At 30.5% G+C, this 23,636-nt stretch overlaps 3 protein-coding genes across 4 annotated transcripts; 2 read left to right on the top strand and 1 right to left on the bottom strand.

Annotated features, from left to right (window-relative positions):
• Window positions 1-7,911: 7,911 nt before the first annotated feature.
• On the top strand, window positions 7,912-14,222 carry LOC120275055 (proline transporter 2-like). Of its 2 annotated transcripts, XM_039281539.1 has the most exons (8): window positions 7,913-8,079; window positions 10,153-10,377; window positions 10,768-10,862; window positions 11,219-11,405; window positions 11,546-11,673; window positions 12,860-13,075; window positions 13,684-13,914; window positions 14,024-14,222. In XM_039281539.1, the coding sequence occupies exons 1-8, from the start codon at window positions 7,974-7,976 to the stop codon at window positions 14,171-14,173; spliced, it is 1,338 nt and encodes a 445-aa protein (XP_039137473.1). In that variant the 5' UTR covers window positions 7,913-7,973; the 3' UTR covers window positions 14,174-14,222. The 2 variants fall into 2 exon arrangements, with proteins under 2 accessions (XP_039137474.1, XP_039137473.1); XM_039281540.1 differs by lacking the exon at window positions 10,153-10,377 and having other exon boundaries at window positions 7,912-8,079.
• A 1,614-nt stretch (window positions 14,223-15,836) lies between these two features.
• Window positions 15,837-17,561, top strand: LOC120275289. Its single transcript, XM_039281822.1, has 2 exons — window positions 15,837-16,080; window positions 16,923-17,561. Exons 1-2 carry the CDS (start codon window positions 15,957-15,959, stop codon window positions 17,396-17,398), a joined length of 600 nt encoding a protein of 199 aa, XP_039137756.1. The 5' UTR covers window positions 15,837-15,956; the 3' UTR covers window positions 17,399-17,561.
• LOC120275288 (uncharacterized protein At3g49055) lies at window positions 17,541-23,533 on the bottom strand. The gene is made up of 5 exons (XM_039281820.1): window positions 22,271-23,533; window positions 22,067-22,143; window positions 19,366-19,477; window positions 19,118-19,234; window positions 17,541-18,293 (listed from the first exon to the last, which is right to left on the bottom strand). The coding sequence occupies exons 1-5, from the start codon at window positions 23,531-23,533 to the stop codon at window positions 17,949-17,951; spliced, it is 1,914 nt and encodes a 637-aa protein (XP_039137754.1). The 3' UTR covers window positions 17,541-17,948.
• Between the last annotated feature and the right edge of the window lie 103 nt (window positions 23,534-23,636).

Raw genomic sequence — 23,636 nt, 5'->3', positions numbered from 1 at the left:
CAAACCAGGTTTCATTAGCCCTTCACCTACTCTTCTTCTCTTTCAATCAAATTCAATCAAATTGATGTTTTTCTGATGAATTTTTTGCTAGCAGTGAACATAAAACTTGTTTAATTTGCTTAAAATAATATCTGTTTTTAACTTTTTCTGATAGTTTTTAGTGGATTGTTCTTACTGTCCACTCTCTCTTTTGGATATGTTCGTAGGAACTTTCTAATATATATCTGAATAATTTCTTTCCACTGAGCAGTAGAGAGTGTATGTTTGAATTTGTTAGAGCTTGAGAGAATCTGAATTTCAGTATTTTCTCTGATGATCCTCTGAAAAATAACTGATTAAGCAGCAAATTGTTAGATAAACAAATTGAATTCAATAAAAAATTTTGTGCTTATTGAAGAATTGTGTTTTTTCTCTTTGGAATTTCTGTTGGAGTTTCATTGACTACTTTAGTTTACTGAAACAGCCTACTATCTGCAATGAAAAGTTGTACTGTATTACAAATAACATTTCCAATAAGTTGTGATTATTTTTATCATTTTTACAACAGCAGTTAATTTATTGTTTTTGTTCAACCTCTAGAACTATTATTTTTTTCAACAGTTATAAAATGATATTTCAAAACAAAAACATGATATTAATAAAATTTTTTTTGCCTGCATATTTTTGAAAATTCACCTAATTATGTGCAAAGCCTCAATAAAACTAAATACTATGTATATCTATTAAAATTCAATTTATTTACTTATATATCTTTGTACCTCATATGCATTATTGAATTATATTATTACATATTAAATTACCAAAACAACTTTGCCCATATACCTCTAAAAATTTCTAATGATCACTAAATTAATATTTTTGTATATATATCCCTAAAAAGTTGAACTCATTTATTCGTTACCTCTAAATCCTAAAATTTAAGTTAATATTTATTTATATATAACCCTATAGAAATTTAAGATTGTAAGGATAGTTTGGGAATTTAAAATTTTTTATTTTTATTATTTTATAATATTATTTAAGAGTGTATTGGGAGAAGGGTATGTATATCTAAACAAATCAAATTTTAACATTTATGACATTTAGTTTTATTGAGGAGTATAAACACAATTAGGCAAAATTTCAAGGGTGCACAGGCAAAGAAACCCTTAAATAATATTTGATATTTTTAGATTTCAAAACGTCCATCATATTCAACTATTTTTTAAACTTAAATCAAAAGATGAAGTCACCTTAAACACAAATTTTTTTTATTATTATGCCTCAACCACAGCTGCTATTGCTGTGGTGGCCAATCAATATATTTAAAAAACACTACAAGAGAATTGCATTTTACAAACATCATTTTCTGTTTTTAATCCGTTGCTAACTCACTTTAGCAACGGATTAGAATCAGAATTTTTCAATGTTAATTTTTTACCAATAAAATAGCATTCCATTTCCGAAATTTACAATGGATTTGTAACGGAATAAATTTCATTTCCAAATTTTGAAAATCGTAACGGAAATTATTCTTTCTCAAAATCAATACTGAATTATGCAACAGAATTTATTTCTTTACGGATTTGAAATGGATCTGGGATGTTTTAAATTTGTTTTTTAATTAGAAACAAAAAAATATTCCGATGCAAATTCGTAGCTAAAATTAAAAATATATATATATATATATAATTATATTTTTAAAACATATTAATATATTTCTAATCAGTTGCTAAAACCCTAATTAACAAAATAAAATAAAATATTATATTTATTTATATAATTGATATATACAATGTCTATTATAACAAATTAAATTTTCCAACTAATAAAGCTAACAAATATTGATTTTATTAATGCATATAGAAAATAAATATCCAAAAACAAAGTTTAACAAAAGAGACACGCTAACAAATAACTAATAAACTACAACTCATCTAGATGGTCAATATCATGATAATCATTAACTGGCTGTGAGTCCAGAGTGAATTGTGAGCGCTGAAGGATTTTAGCCTCTAGCTCCATCATCATATTCTGCATCCGACCCATTATCAATTCACGATACTAATCTCTCACCTCTCTCATTTCGTGTGGACTCTGTTAAAACCCCTTGTTATTATCCTTCATCTCGTGGAGATTCTGCTGAAACCCCTTGTTATCAACTTTCATCTCTCCATCCTTTTGATAAAAAATTCAATGAAACCTTAACTTAATTAACATGTAAAAAATATAAAAAAAAATGTTTCAATATATTAATATGTATATTTCACTAAATGCAAATCACTTCACTAGTGATTTATTTTTTTACTTCTCCACATATTCATCCAATAAGACAAAATAAAATGGTGTATCCTTAGTTAGCTTATAATATGATAGAATGCATATATATACATTGTAAGCCACAAAAAAAAAATTACTAAAAACTGAGAATTTTAACTAAGAATTGAGAGATCCAGATGATGTCAACCATTTTAGAAAACAAGTAAATTTTATACTAACTATTTTTTGCTTTTAAAAGATAATAAGTAAAAATTTACATAATATATACTCTTAGATATTATTAGGATCTTTTTTATATTGAAATATTTTTTTTACATGAATTACTATTTATTTTCAATTACTTATGACACTTTTCATGTAATTCATTGACATAAATTTTTGTTTGACTTCAATAAATAATAATAGTCAAAAAATGATAAATAAAAGACAAAAAACCATATTATTGTCACTGCTCAATTTTACCCGTGGCGTAAACGCGGGTCTCTACACTGGTATATATTTAAAGCTAATCATTTCATTTATTTATTTTTCCAGAGATTAAAAAAAGAAAGTGCCACCGTCCATCACGGACTTGAGGTGGGCCATATCAGGCTCGGCCCACTGTAAACATGTCTTGTTGTTTAGTCAGAACACTCAAAATAAAAGCTTTTGTTGGTATTCTTCAAGTCGGCACAAGATTAATAAATTAATAAGATTAAGAGGTGGGAAATTGGGAAAAAAGGAAACCAATATAATTGCAGGGATGACAAAATAATTATGTTTTGGCTTATTATATTGGTAAAAATTAATTGTAGAAAAAAATGGACCTAAAGCAAAAGTTAAAATTTAAATTTAGCTATAAAACATTAATTTAGATTAACTTTAATATTGATTTTAAATTAGATTTAAATCTTTATCCTAAAAATACTTATCATTAATATATTATGTTAAATTGTTAATCTTATTTATTTATTTATTTTGAGGAAATGTTAATTTTAATTAGTATGTTAGATATTGTTTTTTTAATTTTATATATATATATATATATATATATAAATTAATATGATGGTCAAACGAGTAGTCTAGTGGGGGGAGACCGAAATTATAAGGTAGGAGTGAATTGCAAAATAAAAAAATTGATTAATAAAATTTTATAATTTTTTAAATTTATTTATATGTTAATTTATAGTTTAGTTTATAAAAATTAGATGTCAAACAATAATTTTTGACAAATTTTTTGTCAAAAATATAATTTTATATATTATATAAACTAATTTGTAAAAAAACTAAAGCATAGATTTTTGAAAAAAAATTACTATATAAAATTATTTATAAAATATCAATAGATAAAATAATAAATTTTTATAAATACCTTTTAAAAAATTATTATGTTTTAGATGATAGGTATTAATTTGTAAAAAAAATTAATAAAATAAAATTAAAGAATCCTAAAGAAAAAATAGGATATTTTGAAAAAATAAAAATAAAAAACCTACACACACAAAGAATATATATATATATATATATATATATATATATATATATATATATATATATATATATATATATATATATATATATATATAAATTTAACACCATTTCATTACCATCCACTATATTTTTGATTTTTTAAAACAAATTAATTTTATATGATTGAGAATTTTGTTTTTTTGAAAAAAGCAATAAGTGAGTACATCACACAAAAAATTTATTTTTAATGCTAATAACCACTTAAAAGTTAAAACGAGTTGTTTTAGTGTGAAAAATATCTTCACCTTTACTATTAATTATATAATTAATGCGACATTCATAATAAAAGTTAATTAATTATTGAGGGAGTTGGGCCCTTCTCTCTTATCTCTAGACTTCCGAACAGACATGCCAAACGTGCAGGATTTAATATAATTTTTGAAGACGAATCATTGCTTGAACACATGGCCAAGATATGTAGACATTTCATGATAACACAAGAAGGCAAAACTTTCATGGGGACCATGCCTTTTTATATGCAGATAAATTATAAGGAACACAGCATAAGGAACTTTATCAACAGCGCCAAACTAACAGTGTGGATGAGATCAAACAGCATCTTCAATGTGGGCCCCACAAATTTTTTAATTATTTTATTAATTATGCATGGATGGCAGTTACATAATTTTTTTTTATTTTTTTATTTAGGTTTCAAAACCCTAGCCACCGCCTCTTTGTTTCTCTCGTTATGGATCTTTGTTTGGATCAAGGAAGAAGGAGAGATCTAGTTTTTTTTTTTCCCCTTTTCTCCTCTTTTTCTTTTGATTTGGTGTGTGGTGCCGGCGGCGAGGACGGGGATAAGTCTCTCCGTAGGGTTTTGTCTCTTACGTTGTGAGGTTCAATCGAAGAAATATCGTAGGATTTTGGGGGTTTTTGAGCGATTGACAAGTAAGTAAACCACCTATAAATATTAATATATGATGTATTTGTGACACTTGTTAAATTGTTTTTGTTAAATTATTTCTTCTATTATTTGGTCACTTGGCTATCTTATTAGTAAATTATTATTTTTTTCTAACATTGATTTCAGACTTATTTTTGTTTAATTCTCAGTATTATTCTATTTTTTTTTGAATTTGTTTAAAAATGTGAAAAATTCCTAGATTGTTTGATGATTCAGTATTGGGTAAATTCTATATATTATGTTTCAGTAGGTTATTTCTTTTGAATTCCAAGTTATTTGTATGTATATGTGTGTGTGTATATATATATATTAACTTTGGCTATTTATTTATTGTTTTGTTAAGTGTGTTATTGTTGATATAATTGGTTTAATTTTTGTAAGAAAAATGGGATCACCAGTATTTTTGTGTGGACAATGATTTTGGACCCAACATATTTTGTTATAGAAATTCGTAGTCCCCAATTAACTGTGCAATAACCCTGTCACTGGGGGTTAAACACTAACCGTGTCGACATGTACTTCTGACATAGAAACTACAGTTTCGCACCGTTCCGTCGGTGAAGAATAACGGCTTCTGATATTCTGGCTCGGGTCACCGCGGGTAAACCTATGAGTTCTGAAATCTGACTCGGGTCACCGAGTTTAAATAAATGAGCTATGATATTTTGTTTTGGCTTTAGTTGTTTGGGGGACATATATGCTTGTTATTTTGGTAAACTAAATCTGTTATGATCTAATTCTGATTTCTGCATTTCACTTTGATATTTATTTCGCTTTGTTACATTTTGTACACTTTTAGAAACTATTGAACATTTTTGTGATCTCAATATTTTTAGTGGTTGCTTACTGGGCTCCCAAGCTCATTAAGTTGTTTTCTTTCCCTTTCAGATCAGGAGTAGGGCTTGTAATACGTACCATTTTTTTTGTGTGGGCCTAAGTTTTGATTGAATTAGTTGTTTTGTTTTATTGTAAACACTCAGTCTAATTCTTTATTCTGTTTGGATCAGGTTTTGAGCCCTTGTATGTCTACTTGCTTTCGGCCTTGTAGGTGTGCGGCCGTTTGTCAGTGCACTGGGCCTGGCGAGCTAGGTTCGGGGTGTGACATTCAAATTCTGGACAACCCCCCAATAAATGTGATTCATGGACCAAAATTGTTGCTGCTCTAGCCGGTCAAGGGATTAAAGCAACTCAACTCTCTCTATCAAAAATGGAAAAGCCAAAATGGCTTAGGCCATCTCCAACCCACAACCCCATATTTCAACCCCAAATCCCAAATTTGGTTTCACTACAATAAATTATACTCCAACCACAAACCCCAAATCTAATCCAAAAAAAAAGATATTCTTTTACACATCTCATTTTTTAAGAATATTCGGAATTAGTATATTGCTCCCACAATATTGATATGTTGTTTTAATATAATTTATTTTTTGCATTGCATTAGTTTTTATTAAAGTTATTTAATAGCTCGGTTTATTATCGGTGAATGTTTATGAATTATTATCTATTTTAATATTAATGTATTTTGTTATAAATTCATAGTGCATGTCTCTTTCATTGTTTTTAGTATATTTTAACTATTTTAGTTTAATAAATTTATCATTAATTAATTTAATTAAGAATTTTATTATTAAATAATTAATTACTCATAAAATTTAAAATTAATTTAAAATATTACTTATAATTATATTAAATATTACTTTAACTAAAGTATTAATTATATAAATTAATAACTTAAAGTTTTTATTAGTTATAATAATAAAAAAAATATTGAATAAAAAAATATAAAATATGTGGGACCCCAAATTTGGGGTGCAAATAGTTGGACCCCAAATTTGGGGTTATCTACTCCCCTACCCCAAATTTGGGGTAGGAAAAAGGGGTTGGGTTGGAGCCATCCATGACCCCAAATTTGGGATTTGGGGTCATGGTTGGAGATGCCCTTAAGAAACTCATCAACTGAGCTTTTTGGTTGCAGTTTTTCTTTTTCTTTTTTCTTCCTCTTAATTAGTTGTTCTCTAGCTTCCTTCTCTAGCTTTTTTTTAGCTAATTCTCTTTTTTTCCTCTGTTTGGCTGTTAAGTGTGGACAGTTTTTTTAATAATATTTAGCTACATTTATTATTATTATTATTTGGAATAAAGTAGATAAACCATAAATTTATTTAAAAAAAAATACCGAGTAATATAGCAGAGAAGAAATAACAAAAAGATCTAGAAATAACAACGGTCTAAAATCCTCTCCAGAGATGAAGAGAACAACGAGCGGAACAGTACAAAAGTAGAGATGAAAAACAAGAGTAAAGGAAACAGGCTGGACTGGCGAAGGCTGCCGTCTGGAGACATAGGCCTACCCAACAGCAAGTAGAGTAGAACTACTCCGGATCAGTAATGTGCGCCAAATCACCGATATGATTTGTATGTCTGGTGCTCAGGAAGTTGAGGGAGCGCTTGATCCTCAGGGAGGCCTCTGAAGTTTTCTGCTGATGAGACTCGGTATCTGTTGAAAGCCAGGAGAGCAGCATATTAGCAGACTTGTATAATATTGAAAAGACTGGTGAGCAATTATGGTTAAAGATGCGATTGTTTCGTTCCAGCCAAATAGTCCAGATGATGGTTCTAGAGCAAAGATCCCACATTTGTAGCTCTTCCCCCTCCCCCCAAAAAACAAAAAAAAAAAAATTGTAACTTCACATGAATAGTTACCAAGAATGTCCTATATAGATATATTTATAATTGTAGACAAGTTACGTGTTAGGAACATAAGTGATATTCAATTGGTCTTCTTCATATGTGCGCAAGGATCCAGTACTAATAAACTAAGCCGTAGTTGGCAAATATTTATATTTTACATGATTTTTAAACTATTTTTGATGAATTTAATCATATTTGTTAGTTTTATGATAAAATAATTTTGAGAGCATTTATATATTTTTTTATAAAAAAAAAAAAATATATTGATCAAACAATGAGTGATGATCATATATAAATAACGGAAACAATCATAAACCATTGTAAAAATTGAGCGGTAAAACATTTAATTTATTACAGGAAACTCGGGCATTGTTGAGGCAACATAATAAAAGAAATTTGTGTAAAGATGGTTTGTCAGCATTCGTGCATAAGAAAAAAAAAGCAAAAAAAAATTCCACAACCACATAAAATTTCTTTTTCAAAATCAAATACTTAATAATAATGCATTCAAAATCAAGCCATACATAATGTGTGTGTTCTATAAGCAAAGCAAATTGAACCACAGAGAGAAAGAGAAAAGAGAAAGAGAAAGAGAAAGAGAAAGAGAAGGATGGTAGAGGACATAGAGAAGCCAGAGAAAGTGGAAGTACTAAATATTGATTCAAAGAAAGTGAACCATGATTATGTCAAGCCTTCTGCTCATGCTATTGATAAAGGTCTTCCTCTTCTTCTTATCTTCTTCTTCTCTTCTTCCTTTTTTTCTTTAATTTTATTTAATTTTTTATAGTTGTTTGTGTTGTTATTTTTCTTCTTTCTTTTTCTTTTATAGTTGATTATTCTCTAAAAAAAAAACTTAATTTCATTTTCTCGTTTCCATTTTCTTGAGTTGTTATATCATTTCTTCCAATGTTTCTCAATCTAAACACATTCAAATGATTTTGAAGATTTCATTAATTATACACACATTGAAATTTCCCATGTCTCACTTCAGTGTTTTTTTTTAAAAAGTGATATTATTTTTAATTATTTTAAAAATCAACATTTGTAGTTTGTATGACCATCAGCATTAATTTCTATCCTAGAAATGGAATCTTATATAATATAATTTAATACTCCCTTCATTCTTTTTTACTTGTCACGTTTTGGAGTTCTTTTTTGTTCTTTTTTATTTGTCACATAAGAAATTTGTGCAGCATTAAATAAATTTTTTTTTAAATTTATCCTTTAATTTAATGTATTTGTATAATTTTCAATAAATCACAATCAACTAAGTATTAAATTATATATTCCCCTTAATGGAGTTTTAAATAGGGGTAGTTTTGGAAAGTTTTGGAAAGTAATAGAATGTTTTTATAAATTTTAAAATTTTCAACCAACTCTAACCGATTTTCTTAATGGGTGTGAAGTAGGTAAATTTGATAAGTAAAAAAGAATGAGGGAGTATGATATATATTTTTAGGTAAAAAATCTTGATGATTTGAGATGAAGAAAAAGAAAATTGAGTGGCTGCGTTTACTTTGTATTTCAAAGTAGCTCAACAACTAGAGGCAGTAATTGTAGTAGAATAATTCTCCACTAAATGGAGTATATGATTTAATGTTTAATTGATTGTGATTTAATGAAAATTATACAAGTATATTAAATTAAAAGGTAAATTTGAGAAAGAAAATTATTTAATGTTGCATAAAATTTCTATTGTGACAAGTAAAAAAATAGAGAAAAGCTCCAAAACGTGATAAGTAAAAAAAACAGAGGGGGTATGAAATGTATGATTATACATGAGCGGTTTTACAAATATGCCCTTTGAAACCTGAAATTTATATACATGTACCCTAATTGAACTTCTTGTTTAGTGTTTGCTCATAAAATATTAAATTTTTTTTGTTGTATGCTGCTGTTTGTCTAATTAAGTAGGAGTAGATATTATCATGAATAATAATAAATAAATAATAAATGCATAAATTGTACATGTGTATATGCATTTTTAAAAATTTGAAATTTCATGTATAATTAACTGAGTTGATTGTTTTTTTGTTTTTTTTTTTGTTCCTTTTACTTTTTTTTTGTATTTCGAAACATAATTTTTCATGCGATATATTTATATGTTGAAAATATATTGCTTATATCTTTCACAATTGACAATGCCATAGATCAGGGTCGATTCTTTTTCGTTGTATCACAGTTTTGTTCATATTTATATAAAAAAAAAATCACAACTAGAAATGATATTGGATAGAATAAAAATGTCAATATTTCAATGGGAGGTAATCTTTTTAATATAAAGTAATTTAATGATTAATGTAATAGTTTGTGATTACTTAGTATAAAAGACTATATATAAAAATCTTGAACTTTTAAAGCATATATTTGTCTCTTAGAAAAATGTTCACTTTCACGGCTAGATAGATTAGATAGATTTATTTATTTTTGTCTTTTCAATCAAAGTGGCTAAAATCGAACCATGATAACACTATATGTTAGTGACATCAATTGCAATATTAGTCTTAAGACCAAACGAAATAAATAATTTTTATTTAAATACCCCAGACTAATAAGGACCAAATAAGAATGGTTTTAAATCATCCGTAGAACATGTATTTGTATAATCAATAATCACTTGAGTTTTAGTATCCTTTATTGATGAAGTAAATTGCAATGCATATGGTATCCGCGTTAGTTTTGAAATATTAATGGATCACTGAACTTTGATTTTTGTTTGTGGAGTAAATAATCTTCAATTAAATGTATATAATTTTTTATTTTATTTTCCTTTTTCTTTTAATGAAAAGATTCATGGCAACAAGTTGGAGTGATGCTTGTGACAAGCTGTAATTGTGCCTACGTCCTTAGTTTCTCAAATCTCATGTTGGTTCCATTGGGTTGGGCTTGGGGCATCTTTTGCTTGATTATGGTCGGAGCTTTCGCTTTCTATGCCAATTGGCTTCTTGCTGACTTCCACATCATCGATGAATATCGTTTTATTCGGTATCGAGACCTCATGGGCTACGTTTTCGGTATTCATATTTTCTATGTTTCTCTGTTTTTTATTTGCACGTTATCATCTTTATCTCTATATAAGATAGGTCGTATTTCATTTCTTGTTTTATTTATTTATTTATTTATTTATTTATTTATTTATTTATCAACCGGGTGTTATACCCAATCACATCAAACAATATAAATAAGAAGTTAATAATCTGGGTGAAAAAAAATTCAATGAGATATTTACTAATATGTATTTTTTAAAAATCATATGTAATTATATTTGTTTTAAAAATGTTTTTCATTTACATAAAAATGATTCCAAAATTCATTAGATTTTATAATTCATTTAATTATATATATAATATATATGTGTGTGTGTGTGTGTGTGTATTGTAAATCATATCTTGCTTTGAATTTAGGAAGGAGACTTTATTACACAACATGGATATTGCAGTTCTTAACCTTGCTTCTTGCAAACATGGGCTTCATCCTTCTTGGTGGAAAAGCACTCAAGGTTTCTTCTTTTTCTATTTATTTCTTTTGTTTTAAAAATAATATTTCAAAAAAAAAAAATATTCTTATAACCAAATAATATACAACATAATTATTTGTACTAAAAAATTATTGTCTTAAAGAATCGCCGTATTTTGAATTCTAAGTTAAGATTACTAATCATATAGATTATCAATCCAATGCCATTTGTACCAAAATTTTCGTATTCTAGATTTTGATTAACGATTAGTAGCCATTCAAATTATTGATTTGATACAAATAAAATAAACTCATTGTAAATATTAAAAAAGAATTAAAAGCCAAAAAATATTTTTGCATGTTATATATTAAGGTTGATATTTGAATTACAAAATGCAGGAAATAAACTCAGAATTCAATAGCACAACAATGAGGCTTCAAGTGTTCATTGTGATAGCAGGATTTGTGTATTTTTTATTTGCTTACTTAGTCCCAACAATGTCTGCCCTGAGAAATTGGCTTGCACTCTCAGCAATTCTCACCATCACTTTTGAAGTCACACTGCTGGCAATCTTACTCAAAGATGGTATGCATTCATCTTTCCTTTAAAAAAATAAAAATTAAAAAAAAACTTTATTTTTATTTATGCTTTAAATTTAGTTGTTCATATTGTGTAATTAAGTAATTATTAAATATTTGAGAAGATAAATGAACATTGCTATGAAGGGAAAAAGAGTAAAAGAGAGGAGGATTACAACATCCATGGAAGCAAAACCGACAAAATTATTAATGCATTTGGTGCAATTGCTGCTATTCTAGCTTGCAACGCTTCTGGCCTTCTCCCTGAAATTCAGGTTAGAATTGTTATTAATTAATTCGTTTTTTAAATTTTAATGTGGCAAATATAGAAATTTTAATAAATGATAAATCACGAGTATGCTTATATAGAGAATATAACTACTCTAATACAAAACTAGTTCCTTTAATATTCGAACTATTTTAACTCCTTTTATATGGATTAAGACATGTTATTATGGCATAAGCTAAAATAAGGAGGAGAATAAAGTTTTTAATCGAAAATAAGTGTCAAATACTCAAAATTTGTGTTATAACTAGCTTATTCTTTTTATAATTTTTTTTATGGTGTGTGAGTGGAATAAATAAAACGAATTTTTAACTAAAAAAGACCTAGAATCTAAAAGAGAGTATCCTTAGTAATTGCGAGAATTTAGTTCATTGATATTTCTGATACCGTGGAAATCAAATGCTATCACACATACAATTGTACTCAATTAGATAGAATTTTTTACAGTTAAAGAAGCTTTTCTATAATCTTGTACATGAAGAGTTTTTTTTTTTTGTTTCACCTACTCAATGAAGAAACTCAAACTTGTGTTTTTGTATATTCATAAATGAAAAGCTACAAGGCTATTTATACAACTTTTTTGTATTTAAGAAAAAAATAAAGATATTCTTGGAGGATTTCATGGCTAAAAATACACAATCAAAAATCTAAAAAAATACAAAGAATATTTACTAAATAATATGAAAGATATGTTATGGGATATCAATGGAAGGAGATATGTCAAAATATCTGAAAATATGGAAAGTAGATAATGTATTGAAAAAATATATATAGGCTTAGGTGCGATACATGCAAAGTTGACATTATTTTAAAATAAATTAATACTATTTGAATAAAAAATTAAAGATAAAGTCTTTAATTTTGGAGTAGCAAACTCTTCCAATTAGTTTAATCCCGTTAGCATATATTAAGATATTTAGCTTAGAATAAACTAAGATTTTGAGAATATGAAATTTAATTCAAGAATAAGAAACAAACACACCAAATTCATTACTCTATTTATTAAAGCACCTTATTTTGGTATAAACTAATACTAATCATGTGTTATATCTCAATCTTAATCTGCCTTTAGTCTTTATAAACCCCACACTTCACTTAATTAATAATAAAGTTATCTCTAGACAAATAAAAGATTTTAAACTAATTTATTTATTTATTTGTTGGTGTTTATGCAGTCAACACTTAGAAAACCAGCAGTAGTGAACATGAGAAAAGCACTTACAATGCAATTCACAATTGGTCTAGCAATATATTATGGTGTGAGTATTGTTGGTTATTGGGCATATGGTTCATCAGTTTCAGCATACCTTCCAAGTGAGTTAAGTGGACCAAAATGGGCTAAAGTGCTTATCAACTCTTTTGCTTTTCTACAAAGCATTGTTTCTCAACATGTAAGTTTAATGCTATTTAATTATATTTTTACAGTATTATTTGTTTAACATGTACCTCCTTAAAATATTTCAATTTTATTAAAAAAATTCACGAGCTTTTTGTAATTGTATATCGCTATTTGGTATTTTCACTAATGTGCATGACTAGATGGATTAGAAAGAGGTGATTTAATCTCAAAAACTGTTGTTGTTGTTTGATGTTTTTGCTTTCTTCTTTTTTGTTAGAAACTTTTATCTAAATTTATTTTGTTACTGAAGTTTTACTCTTTATTTTTTTCACTTGATTCTCTTTCTTTTTCTCTTGAAAACATGTCTTTTTAATCTTAATTTTAACTTGAGTTTAATACATATATTTTATAAATTTACTTAGAAATAACATATGTTTAATTATGGGTTAAGGACTCAATATATATATATATATATACTAAAACTAGCAATGATGTTAGGGAGTTTTATATACTTATAAAAAAAATAAAAAGATTTCAAGTATAAGAAAAAAAGTCCATATATTAATCATGTAGTGCACTAATCTCAAAACGATATTTTCATTGATTTACTAATCATCAATGGCAAACTAGTGATTTTTCATTTTTTATGTATGAATTCAGATGTTCTGTGCACCAATTCACGAAGCACTCGACACAAAATTCTTGAGATTGGATGAAAAAATGTTCTCCAAAAACAACCTTCTTCGTCGATTTATTCTCAGATCCATCGTTTTCGGTATGAATACATTTATCACAGCCTTACTTCCATTTATGGGAGACTTTGTAAACCTTCTTGGATCATTCACTCTATTCCCACTAACCTTTGTATTCCCAAGCATGATTTTTCTCAAGGTACATTTTCTTAACTCTTTCGTTCTTCATCAAGTTTGCAAGAGCTTAAATTAAAGTTATGTTCGTAACGTCGTACTAATTAAAGTTTGATCTTGATTTGTAATTACAGGTTAAAGGGAAAAGCTCCAATAGAGTTGAAAAGGCATGGCATTGGATAAACATCATAGTTTTCTCTCTTCTTTCAATTATAACAACTGCTTCGGCTATTCGAATTATCATAAATAATGCAAGGATTTACTACCTTTTTGCTGACACTTGATGCTCAAAGATTTCTTATAGTAAGAAAATAAATCGTGTGATTTTGGAGATTTTTTTTTTGTTATTTTATGTTAATATAATTCTTTAGAGGAATAATATTTTCTTTACAAATGCAAAAGAGTATGGAGAAAAATTATAAAAATTAGTGACTTGAGTTATGTCCTTCAATGGACTATTTGCTTTTCATTTTTTATGCATGAATTTAGATGTTTTGTGCACTAATTCATAAAGCACTTGGCACAAAATTCTTGAGATTAGATGAGAAAATGTTCTCCAAAGACAATCCTCTTCATCGATTTATTTTCTGATTTATCATTTTTGGTATCAATACATTTATCACAGCTTTGTTTCCATTAATGGGGGATTTTGTAAGCCTTTTTGGATCAATCATTTTATGCTTGCTAACCTTGGTATTCCCAAGCATAATTTTTCTCTTAGGTACATCTTTTTAATTCTTTTGTTCTTCATCAAATTTGCTTGTCCAAAACAAAGTTATTTTTACTAATTAAAGTTTGATTTTGATTTATAATTACAAGTTAAAGGGAAAGGTTCTAATACTGTTGAAAAATGAAAAAGGCATGGCATCGGAGCAATATCATAGTTTTCTCATTTCTTTCAATTGTAACAACTTCTTTGGCTATCCGAATTATCATAAATAATATAAAGATTTACCATTTTTTTTTTGCTGACACTTGATGTTTGAAGATTTTTGATACAATAGAAAAGAAATTTATCATGTAATTTTGGAGATTGCTTATTTTATTTATTTATTTATATTAATATTATTCTTTGGAAGAATATAAGAGTTATTTTCTATACAAATGCAAAGGAGTCTTGAAATTTTTTTTAAAAATTAGTGATTTGAGTCATGTTTCTCAATTCATTTTAAACAAATGGACTCTTGGTGCATGATTTGAATTGTTTAAGCGAGACGAAAAAAAATTTGAAAGTATGTGATGATATATATATATATACATCACCACAAATGTCACCTAATGATTGGTCTAATTGTAGTATAAAAATTACAAAAATGAAAAATAAATAATCCTTGACATGTTGTCGGTAATTTCTTTCATTATAATGGTTTTGATTATTATAAAATTTGTGAAGTTTTCAAAACAAAATCATACCAATACATATACAAAAATATTAAATTTACATGATTGGACAATCTTCCTTTGTAAATTATAACTAAAATTTTATTATACTATTTAAATATAAAAAAAAGTTATAAATAAAAAAATCCTACGAGCCATGTTTTCTCGATTTGCACTGACTTATTTTTTAATAAATAAATGATTTATTTATTTTTCTCAAAAAAAAATCCTAGGCTTCCAAAACTCTCATACTCATTCCAATAAATTATAAAAAATATTTATAATTAACTTAGTGATACAATGAATTAAATGACCAAGTGTACGTGGTTGATCTAAATCATAGTTCAATTGTTTCAATAAGTAATTTTGAATTAAAATTTTTATATAAAAAAAAAATACTCACCAGGATAAATCTACTATTTATAAGGCTCCAATGCCAGATCCAAGAAATTGGTTGGTCAAAAAATAAAAATAAAAAAATAAATAATAATTGATTAAGGCTCCACAATTACACACATGTGAACAAGTGTGTATGGATTATTTGTTTTCCATCCATTTGAGTGTCTTTCTAGCATTTTCTTTTGCCAGCATTGACTTTGAGCATGGTCGTTTACATTTCTTGCTTGGCATCTTAGTTATTGACCTGAAACTGAAAGTGCAGCTCTATCTTCCTCATTCTGAAGAAACATGGACATGAAAATGGTTTCAATTATTTCTCCACTGATCATGGCCTGTGCCAATCTTTTGCTGCAACAACCTTCTTTTGTCACTTCTCTTCCATTCCCATCCACCACTCCCTTGGACAAACCAGGTATCATTATTCCTTCACCTACTCTTCTTCTCTTTCAATCAAATTGATGTTTTTCTGATGAATTTTTTTATAGCAGTGAGCATAAAACTTGTTTAATTTGCTTAAAATTCTGTTTATTTAACTTTTTTTCTGATAATTTTTAGTGGATTGTTCTTACTGTCTCACTCTTTCTCTCTCTCTCTCTTTTGGATGTGTTTGTAGGAACTTTCTAAAATATATTTGAATAATTTCTTTCCACTGAGTAGTAGAGAGTGTATGTTTGAATTTGTTTGTGCTTGATAGAATCTGAATTTCAGTGTTTTCTCTGATGATCCTCTGAAAAATAACTGATTATGCAGCAAATTGTTAGATAAACAAATTGAATTCAATAAAAAATTTTGTGCTTATTGAAGAATTGTGTTTTTTCTCTTTGGAATTTCTGTTGGGGTTTCATTGACTACTTCTTTAGTTTACTGAAACATGCTCCAATCTGCAATGAAAAGTTGTACTGTATAACAAATAACATTTCAAATAAATTGTGATTATTTTTTCATCCCACAACAGCAGTTAATTTAATAAATTTGGATTTCAAAATATAAAATCTCATCTCAAGCTTGTCAGGTTGATTAAGCTTAGTCAATATGTGTTTACATAAAATATCTGATATAACTCTTAAGAACTGTTTTCATATCAAATTAATTTACTGCTGTAAATAACTAGAAATCTTGTTATGATTCCCCCAATATAAACATGAATACGAATACGATTACGAAACTCAGTTCCTTCATCAGCAAATTTCACCTAAAAAATTGCTAATTATCTGTTTAGCATAGACATTGAATCTTGAATCAAGCAAAATGCAGGACATGTTCTTAATGTTCGCCGATCATCATTTGAAATTTTCCATCCAACGTCGGGCACTTGTGTCATCCGCAAGTCTCTAACCGATCCATTAAGACTAGGCCCTTGCAGCCAATCCGATCCATGGGCGTATACGCCGCAGAAATTCTTGACAGTGAAGGGAACATACTTTTGTTTGCAAGCTTCGGCTTCAGGCAAACCAGCAAAGCTCGGAATTGTCTGCACTGCACCTGATTCTAGTTGGGAAGTGACATCAAACTCAAAGTCACAGATTGCAAGTAAGTCTGCAGATGGTTCCTCTCTTTGTTTGGATGTTGATCCTAGCAATGTGCTGGTCACCAATCCATGCTTGTGCATAAATGGCGACGGAGCTTGCGAGGCCGATAACCAGTGGTTTGAGATCAACCCGTGGAGTGTGAAACAGAATGGGGATTCCGGTACCCTTGTAGCGTCTAGATTGGCTTCCAGTCCACCATAGCTGCTGAATTGAAAGGCTGCAGAAGAGCTTAAGCATATTACATATGATAAAGTTGTTAGTTGATATAGCAACTGAAAACTACAAGTGACTACAAAGAAAAATATATGAACACTGCTAAGTTGAAATGATATCATATTAGATATAAACCAATTGCATTAGCATCCATTTTATTATACATTTTGCTGAGGTGGAAGAGTACTCAGACACAATGGCTCATATAAATTACAGCTTTCTTGAACAAGAGTCGGCAAAACAATTGACCGAGTACTTATAAATTTCATGTTCTTCAATACCAAACCTAATGAATACAGTGCTGCAGAAATTTCAAAACTTAGATGCTTTTGGATGGTTGACTTGCACTGAGAACAAAAGAATCACTAAATACAGTAGCAGAAAGTGTGTATATACATTATGTGTACTGATACCGACAAAACCAGAAGGGTCATAGAACAAATTTGCTGAGCTGGCATTTATAGTTTATGCTGATGGAGTGCAGATACTATCAATTTTCTTCAGTACTGACTGAAAATAACTTGAAACATAACACTTTCTATATAAGAGGTTCTGAGAGTTCCATCTCATTAGAACTTTGGATGGTTTCTTGTGGATTTCTTACTAGGTCCAATCCGAGCCACTGCCATGGCCAACATACGTATCTATGTCTGCTTCTGTTCCTTGAGTCATGTTGATTTTCAGATTCTTCAAGCTGCTGACTTAGCTCCTCAACCCTCTCCCTCAGTCTTGTTGCCCTCATGTCTGCCAGCCTCAATGATTTCTCCGCCGCATCTCTTGCTGCCATTGCTGCAGCTGCAGTCTCTTCTTTGAACTTGAGTTTGTTCTCTGACTCTAACAGTGCTTGCTTTGCTTCATCTAATTCACGGCGAAGGGTTGACAACTGCATGTTGAAATTTGGGATGTGCAATGCAGACATTGAGGTCAAACAATTTCATGAAAATATATGAGATAATAAGATGCACCAACAATATTAGCACCATAAGTATCTTGGTAAGCATGTCTTGCAATAAAACTGATTATGGGGCAGAAAATTATCATAATTCATCAATGAGATTTCAATGACATGAGTTTGTTGTATCTGTGGAGTATCATTGTTGAGAAACAAGCAGCACCTGATGGTAAGATAACACCTACCTATGATGCTGACAATTAAATAGTTCAACTTGGCTGTTAGCTTGTTACATGCGCGGAAATGTTTGAAAGAAATCATTGTAGTTAAATTCTTAAGAAAAGGTCGAAGATAACAAAGTTTAAATTGAATCAAGATTATGGCAAACACCATGAAACATATAAAGTAAATTTTGAGTTAATTCAATAGAATCTAGAAGATAATATGCTATTATTTCAGTATTATTGCCATTTAGTCCAAGGGTCAATTTAAACTTTAGCCACCAACCACCAACCATCAACCATCAACCATCATTCCACATGAGTAGTTTTGGTTACTTGACGCCCAATCTACCCAAATTTCGCCTCCTTCAACTTCTTTTTTACTATTCCTAACTACTTCAAGTAAAATCTTCATGGATGAGAGAACTAACACAAGTGAATATGATGGTATTCTTTATCATATGGAATCAGGCAGAGTTTCAGTATGCTGAGCAAGCATACAAGGAAAAAATGAGACTGTAATGTATTATAAATGCAGAAAAAGGTAAAAGGGTAGCTACAAACAAACAAATGAAAAGCATATTAGTGGCCCACCTGTGTTTGAAACTCTTGCTCAACAGCTCTGCCTGCAGCAGCCTCTTGCTCTGCTGCAGCTTTCCATCTTGCAATTTCTTCTTCTGCAGTTGCAATATCCATCATGAGGCCTTCAACCTTTAAACACAAACACTCATTAGATGAAAAGGAAATGAAAAGGATAAACCAACAGCAACCTTAATTTACGAATAAATCAGTAAAGAAAATTAAATTTAGTAGTGTAATGTTGAAAAAAGAGAGTGTATTACACTTTCATTCGCAACACGCTCCTGCTCTTCAAGTTGCTTTATCTGACGCTTTAGCTGGTTAATTTCCTTTGCTTGAGTATCTAAATGCGCTTTTAGAAGACCAGACTCTGCCCTTTAGCCAGTAAAGTTATAGCATACAATAAATAAAAAGGCAAATAAGAACAACAATTGCCAAAATCACCATAAGAGCTAAAAGTACAATTAAGCATCTCGTACATATGCTTTTTCACATGTTAAAGCATTAGCACATCCACCAAATATCCTAAAAAGGGCATATCTGATTGGAAAAATGCGTATTGAAATTATTCTTCTATATTCAAGGCACTTGTTCACCATCCTAAAGCATAAAACCAAGTCAATGGCTTAGATTTTTTTCCCCTAATGTAAACCATCATGTACAATTATATTGTATTATGAAGGTGCAGTTACTTCAAATTTTCATATACTTCAGTGTTCTGATTCTCATCAGAATGATGAAGAAATTTTATTGAGTAAAACAGGACAAACTGAACATTTCGAAAGAAGACAGATCAAAATGTATAGTTATCAACAAGCAGCACGGTATACAAGTAGGCATATGATATCATTTCAAGGATGTTTGGTTGGGAATAAGCCCAAAATGCACAGTTGTCAACAAACAGCACAATGAACAAGTAGGTTAACATGTGATATCACTTAGAAAGTGTTTGGTTGGAAAGTTAAACCCAATCCCCCATGACCAAACGCTTTACAAACCTCGTTTTAAGAGGTTCAATTATTTGAATAAATATGTTTCATAATTATTTTTTAAAAAATATTAATATTAATAAACACATTGTTGTTTACAAAAGTAAAATTTTAATCTTCAAATATTTAATGTTTTTTTTTTTAAAAGAACCCCAAAGGGGCTAATTTATTGAAAAATAAAGGAAAGAAAACAACAAAACTCAAAGAAAACAGAAAGACATAGAAACAATGAAAGAAGAAAACAAAAAAACAGCTAAAATCTAAACCCAGCATCTTTGAACGTCTTCATTATCCAGTGAGGTAAGTCCTTGCCGAAGAGAAATAGATTGAGAACAGAGAAATTGAAGCCGTGAGTAGCTAAGTTGATAGCAGGAGTCATCCAAGCACCAGGAATACAGTGCATACAAGGTGAACCAAGGTCGTCCAGGAGAGATCTAATATGTGAAATTTGTGGACAAAAACGCCAAGTGGTGACTGGATTGGGATTGCTGAGGACAGTTTGAGGGTTGGTTGTGTTGACAAAGATGTGTTTGACGTGTAAGCGTTTGTCAAGGGCAGTTTGAAGAGCAAGTATTAAAGCATATAAATTTCTTGAAGGCACATTCAGGCTCTATATTAGGTGTTCAGCCACTGATGAGGTGATTTTCCTAATATAGCTTGTTAATCCTCAACTTAAATCGATTCCTAATGGACACTGGCATCCACATGCATCTCCACAATTGCATACAAGGAACATGAGAAGTCAAACAGCCAAATGAGCTAATATTAAATTAAGTATGTCAAGATTGCATTTAATAAACATGTATTAGCAATAAATTAACTTAAGGTGATTATTTAAAAAAAATAGAAAATAACCATAGAGGAAACATGATCACAAATTTGATTTTGTTTCCAGCTTCAAACACTGGAATAGGGTCAGATTTTCAATTATTTCTTCTAGGTTATTATCTTCAATTTTTTTTATTTTTTAGTTTTTTAAAAATCGCCCATTTATATACAATGTACTTTTTCAAGATTGGAAAATTTTTTGAAGGAAATCATCATTTACCTTATAAATATCACTAACTTTAATACTGGCTATTCCAATTGCTCTCATCTTGACCTATGTAGGACTTCATGACCTCGTGGCTTATACTGTCTCAAAACAAGACCGTCAATAAGTATAGTTAAACCACTTGACCATGATCTCTTATCATATCTCTGATACAAAGTATTTACTTTATGTTGAATATACTTTAATACTGCATGTTCTCACAATGTCATCTACTTCAGCATTAATGCTATCCAAAAGTTACCTACCTTGTAGCATAATTAAGTTTCACCAGAATGCATCCATACCACTTCATGCACTTAGCCATAGTCTCATAGGGCACTACACACCATCTTCAATATGGCCAATATTTTGATTGATTAACATAAGAGACCTATAAACAATTGCTTTCAAGCATTTCTAGCCAACTTCATTTATATATATATATATATATATATAGAAATAAATCATCTACAGACGTTTAGGCAAGCACATAACCGATTAAGCTGCTACAGTGAGAGCAAATTATGGGTTAGGTTGGGTTGTTCGTAAATTTCAATTCTACGAGTGTGCTTAGATGATTGAAGCTCTCTCTATATATATAAAACAAAAAATACCACTTTTGGCGGATTTAATGTTATTTGTCGGTTCTGACAATACCGTAGGTTGCGAAGCTTAGCACAAAATCAATGACCAAATGATTGATTATAAAGTCTACACTAAGCAAAGAGCAGTTTGAGAAATATCATTAAATAGATTACAAAGGGCCTAATTAATTATGTTTTGTACTTGATATATTCGACATGAAAATATGATAAGAATATCATATCAGAGAGCATGTCCAGTCAATATGATCTTTAAATTCGAATTGATCCTCCTTTCTTAAATTTAAAGGCAGCAAAATAAGAAATTTGATCAACACAAGGCTCTGGTAAAAACAGATACCTGAGTGCTTCCACCAAATGCTGCAGCTCTATGATCTTGAGTTGAGATGTCTTGACGGTATTCTCTAAAGCACCAGCCTGCAAATGAGGATAAGAATCAGATTCAGAGCCAATTTTAAGTTTATAGCTCACAATGGGAAAAATAGAGGCTATGCTACTTTTGGAGACCATAATTTCCGTAAGACACTCAGTCCCAGATAATTACCAAGGTATAGACTTCGTCTTCCTCTACATCTTCTAGCCCATCTTTATGGTGGCCATTCAGCTTTAAATCAATTCCAGCCTCCCTTAACCCATCCTCCGCAACTTGCAAAATCTCATTTGTCTTAGATGACAATGCACTTCGAAGCAAGGTCCCAATATGCTGTTTCTCTGAAAGTAATTCAGAAAGCCTCTCATTCAAAGCAGTCACTTCCTCATTCCTCTTAAGCATTCCTTCCCTAACTTTTTCCAAGGCCACCTTAGCAAGCTCACAAACAGACTTGGTCCCTTCGGAAGAAGTCTGTAAGTTCTCATCCATATCCATATCCACTTCTTTCCACATAAACAAAGAGTCTGATGCCTCTGACTGATCTGATGCATCCCCATTCATGATGTTGACAATTCCATGGATCTCTTCATAGGCCTTGGATATGTAATTCAATTGATCAATTAGCAACGGCCTCTGGGAATCTAATTTAGTCTCAAAAGCCCTTAACTTGTTATCACATTCCTCACCAAACTGCCGTAGCTCAGCCATCTCCTTCTCCAACTGAGAAACCTTGGCATTCCCATCAGCCACCAACTTCTCCAAGTTCTCAATCTCCTTTCCCTTCTGCGCGACCTCGTCCCTGAGCCCGCCGATGGTTGCCTCGAGCTGGGAGACCTCGATGGCGATCTCAAAATTCCGCTGCTCCATCAGCTCACGCGCCTGGTCTCTCGACTTAATTGACACGTCAATCTGCTTGACAAGCTCCTCAACAATCTCATTCGTCCGCTTGATCACGCCATACGCCACGGCCGGCAGCCCCGTGTACTTGTTCGACCTTGGGAGGCCACCAGCAGAGAAATTCTTAAAATTGCTGACCTTCCCCGAGATCTTATCGATCCCAGAGACCAGCATCTGTGCGGCAGCCTCCATCTCCGACCGCAACAAATCCTTCTGCTTCACAGCTTCATCCTTGACCTTAACCATCTCAGACAGCTCACCGGCGGCACGATCGGCGGCCTTAGAGACCTCATCCCGCTTCTTAATAATATCATGGGCGACAGCCTTGAGGCGATCGAAGGATGTCTGAAGATCCGAGCGGGCATCCTCAGCGGCCTTCCGAGCACGGCGCTCCTCCTCAAGCTCCGTGAGGAGCTCACGAACACGGTGATCAGCGGCGGCGGAGGACTGATCGGCGTCGCCGGTGGCGAGAACGATAGGCGATGGATCATCTCCTTCGATGTCGCTGAGGACGGCGTCGTCGTCGCCTCCTTCCGCCATTGCAACCCTAACAACTCCTCAGCTTCGCTCTGCCCCGCGGAATTCGAGTACTGAAAACGATAATTAGGAAACGGGGAAACTTAATTTAAAAGAAAAATAAAAA

Source organism: Dioscorea cayenensis, chromosome 14 (assembly GCF_009730915.1).
Source record: "Dioscorea cayenensis subsp. rotundata cultivar TDr96_F1 chromosome 14, TDr96_F1_v2_PseudoChromosome.rev07_lg8_w22 25.fasta, whole genome shotgun sequence".
Classification (NCBI taxonomy): domain Eukaryota; kingdom Viridiplantae; phylum Streptophyta; class Magnoliopsida; order Dioscoreales; family Dioscoreaceae; genus Dioscorea; species Dioscorea cayenensis.
The sequence above is the reverse complement of the archived record's forward strand: the minus strand, read 5'-3'. Positions and strand labels throughout refer to the sequence as shown.

Excerpts from the sequence above, each read along its gene's own strand:
- LOC120275289 (XM_039281822.1), top strand. The coding sequence starts at position 15,957 with ATGGACATGAAAATGGTTTCAATTATTTCTCCACTGATCATGGCCTGT. Across the intron at positions 16,081-16,922 it reads CACTCCCTTGGACAAACCAG|GACATGTTCTTAATGTTCGC; the intron begins GTATCATTATTC and ends AGCAAAATGCAG.
- LOC120275288 (XM_039281820.1), bottom strand. The coding sequence starts at position 23,533 with ATGGCGGAAGGAGGCGACGACGACGCCGTCCTCAGCGACATCGAAGGA. Across the intron at positions 19,235-19,365 it reads AGCGTGTTGCGAATGAAAGT|GTTGAAGGCCTCATGATGGA; the intron begins GTAATACACTCT and ends TTGTGTTTAAAG. Across the intron at positions 18,294-19,117 it reads AGCAAGAGTTTCAAACACAG|TTGTCAACCCTTCGCCGTGA; the intron begins GTGGGCCACTAA and ends TTCAACATGCAG.
- LOC120275055 (XM_039281539.1), top strand. The coding sequence starts at position 7,974 with ATGGTAGAGGACATAGAGAAGCCAGAGAAAGTGGAAGTACTAAATATT. Across the intron at positions 11,674-12,859 it reads GCCTTCTCCCTGAAATTCAG|TCAACACTTAGAAAACCAGC; the intron begins GTTAGAATTGTT and ends GTGTTTATGCAG. Across the intron at positions 13,076-13,683 it reads AAAGCATTGTTTCTCAACAT|ATGTTCTGTGCACCAATTCA; the intron begins GTAAGTTTAATG and ends GTATGAATTCAG.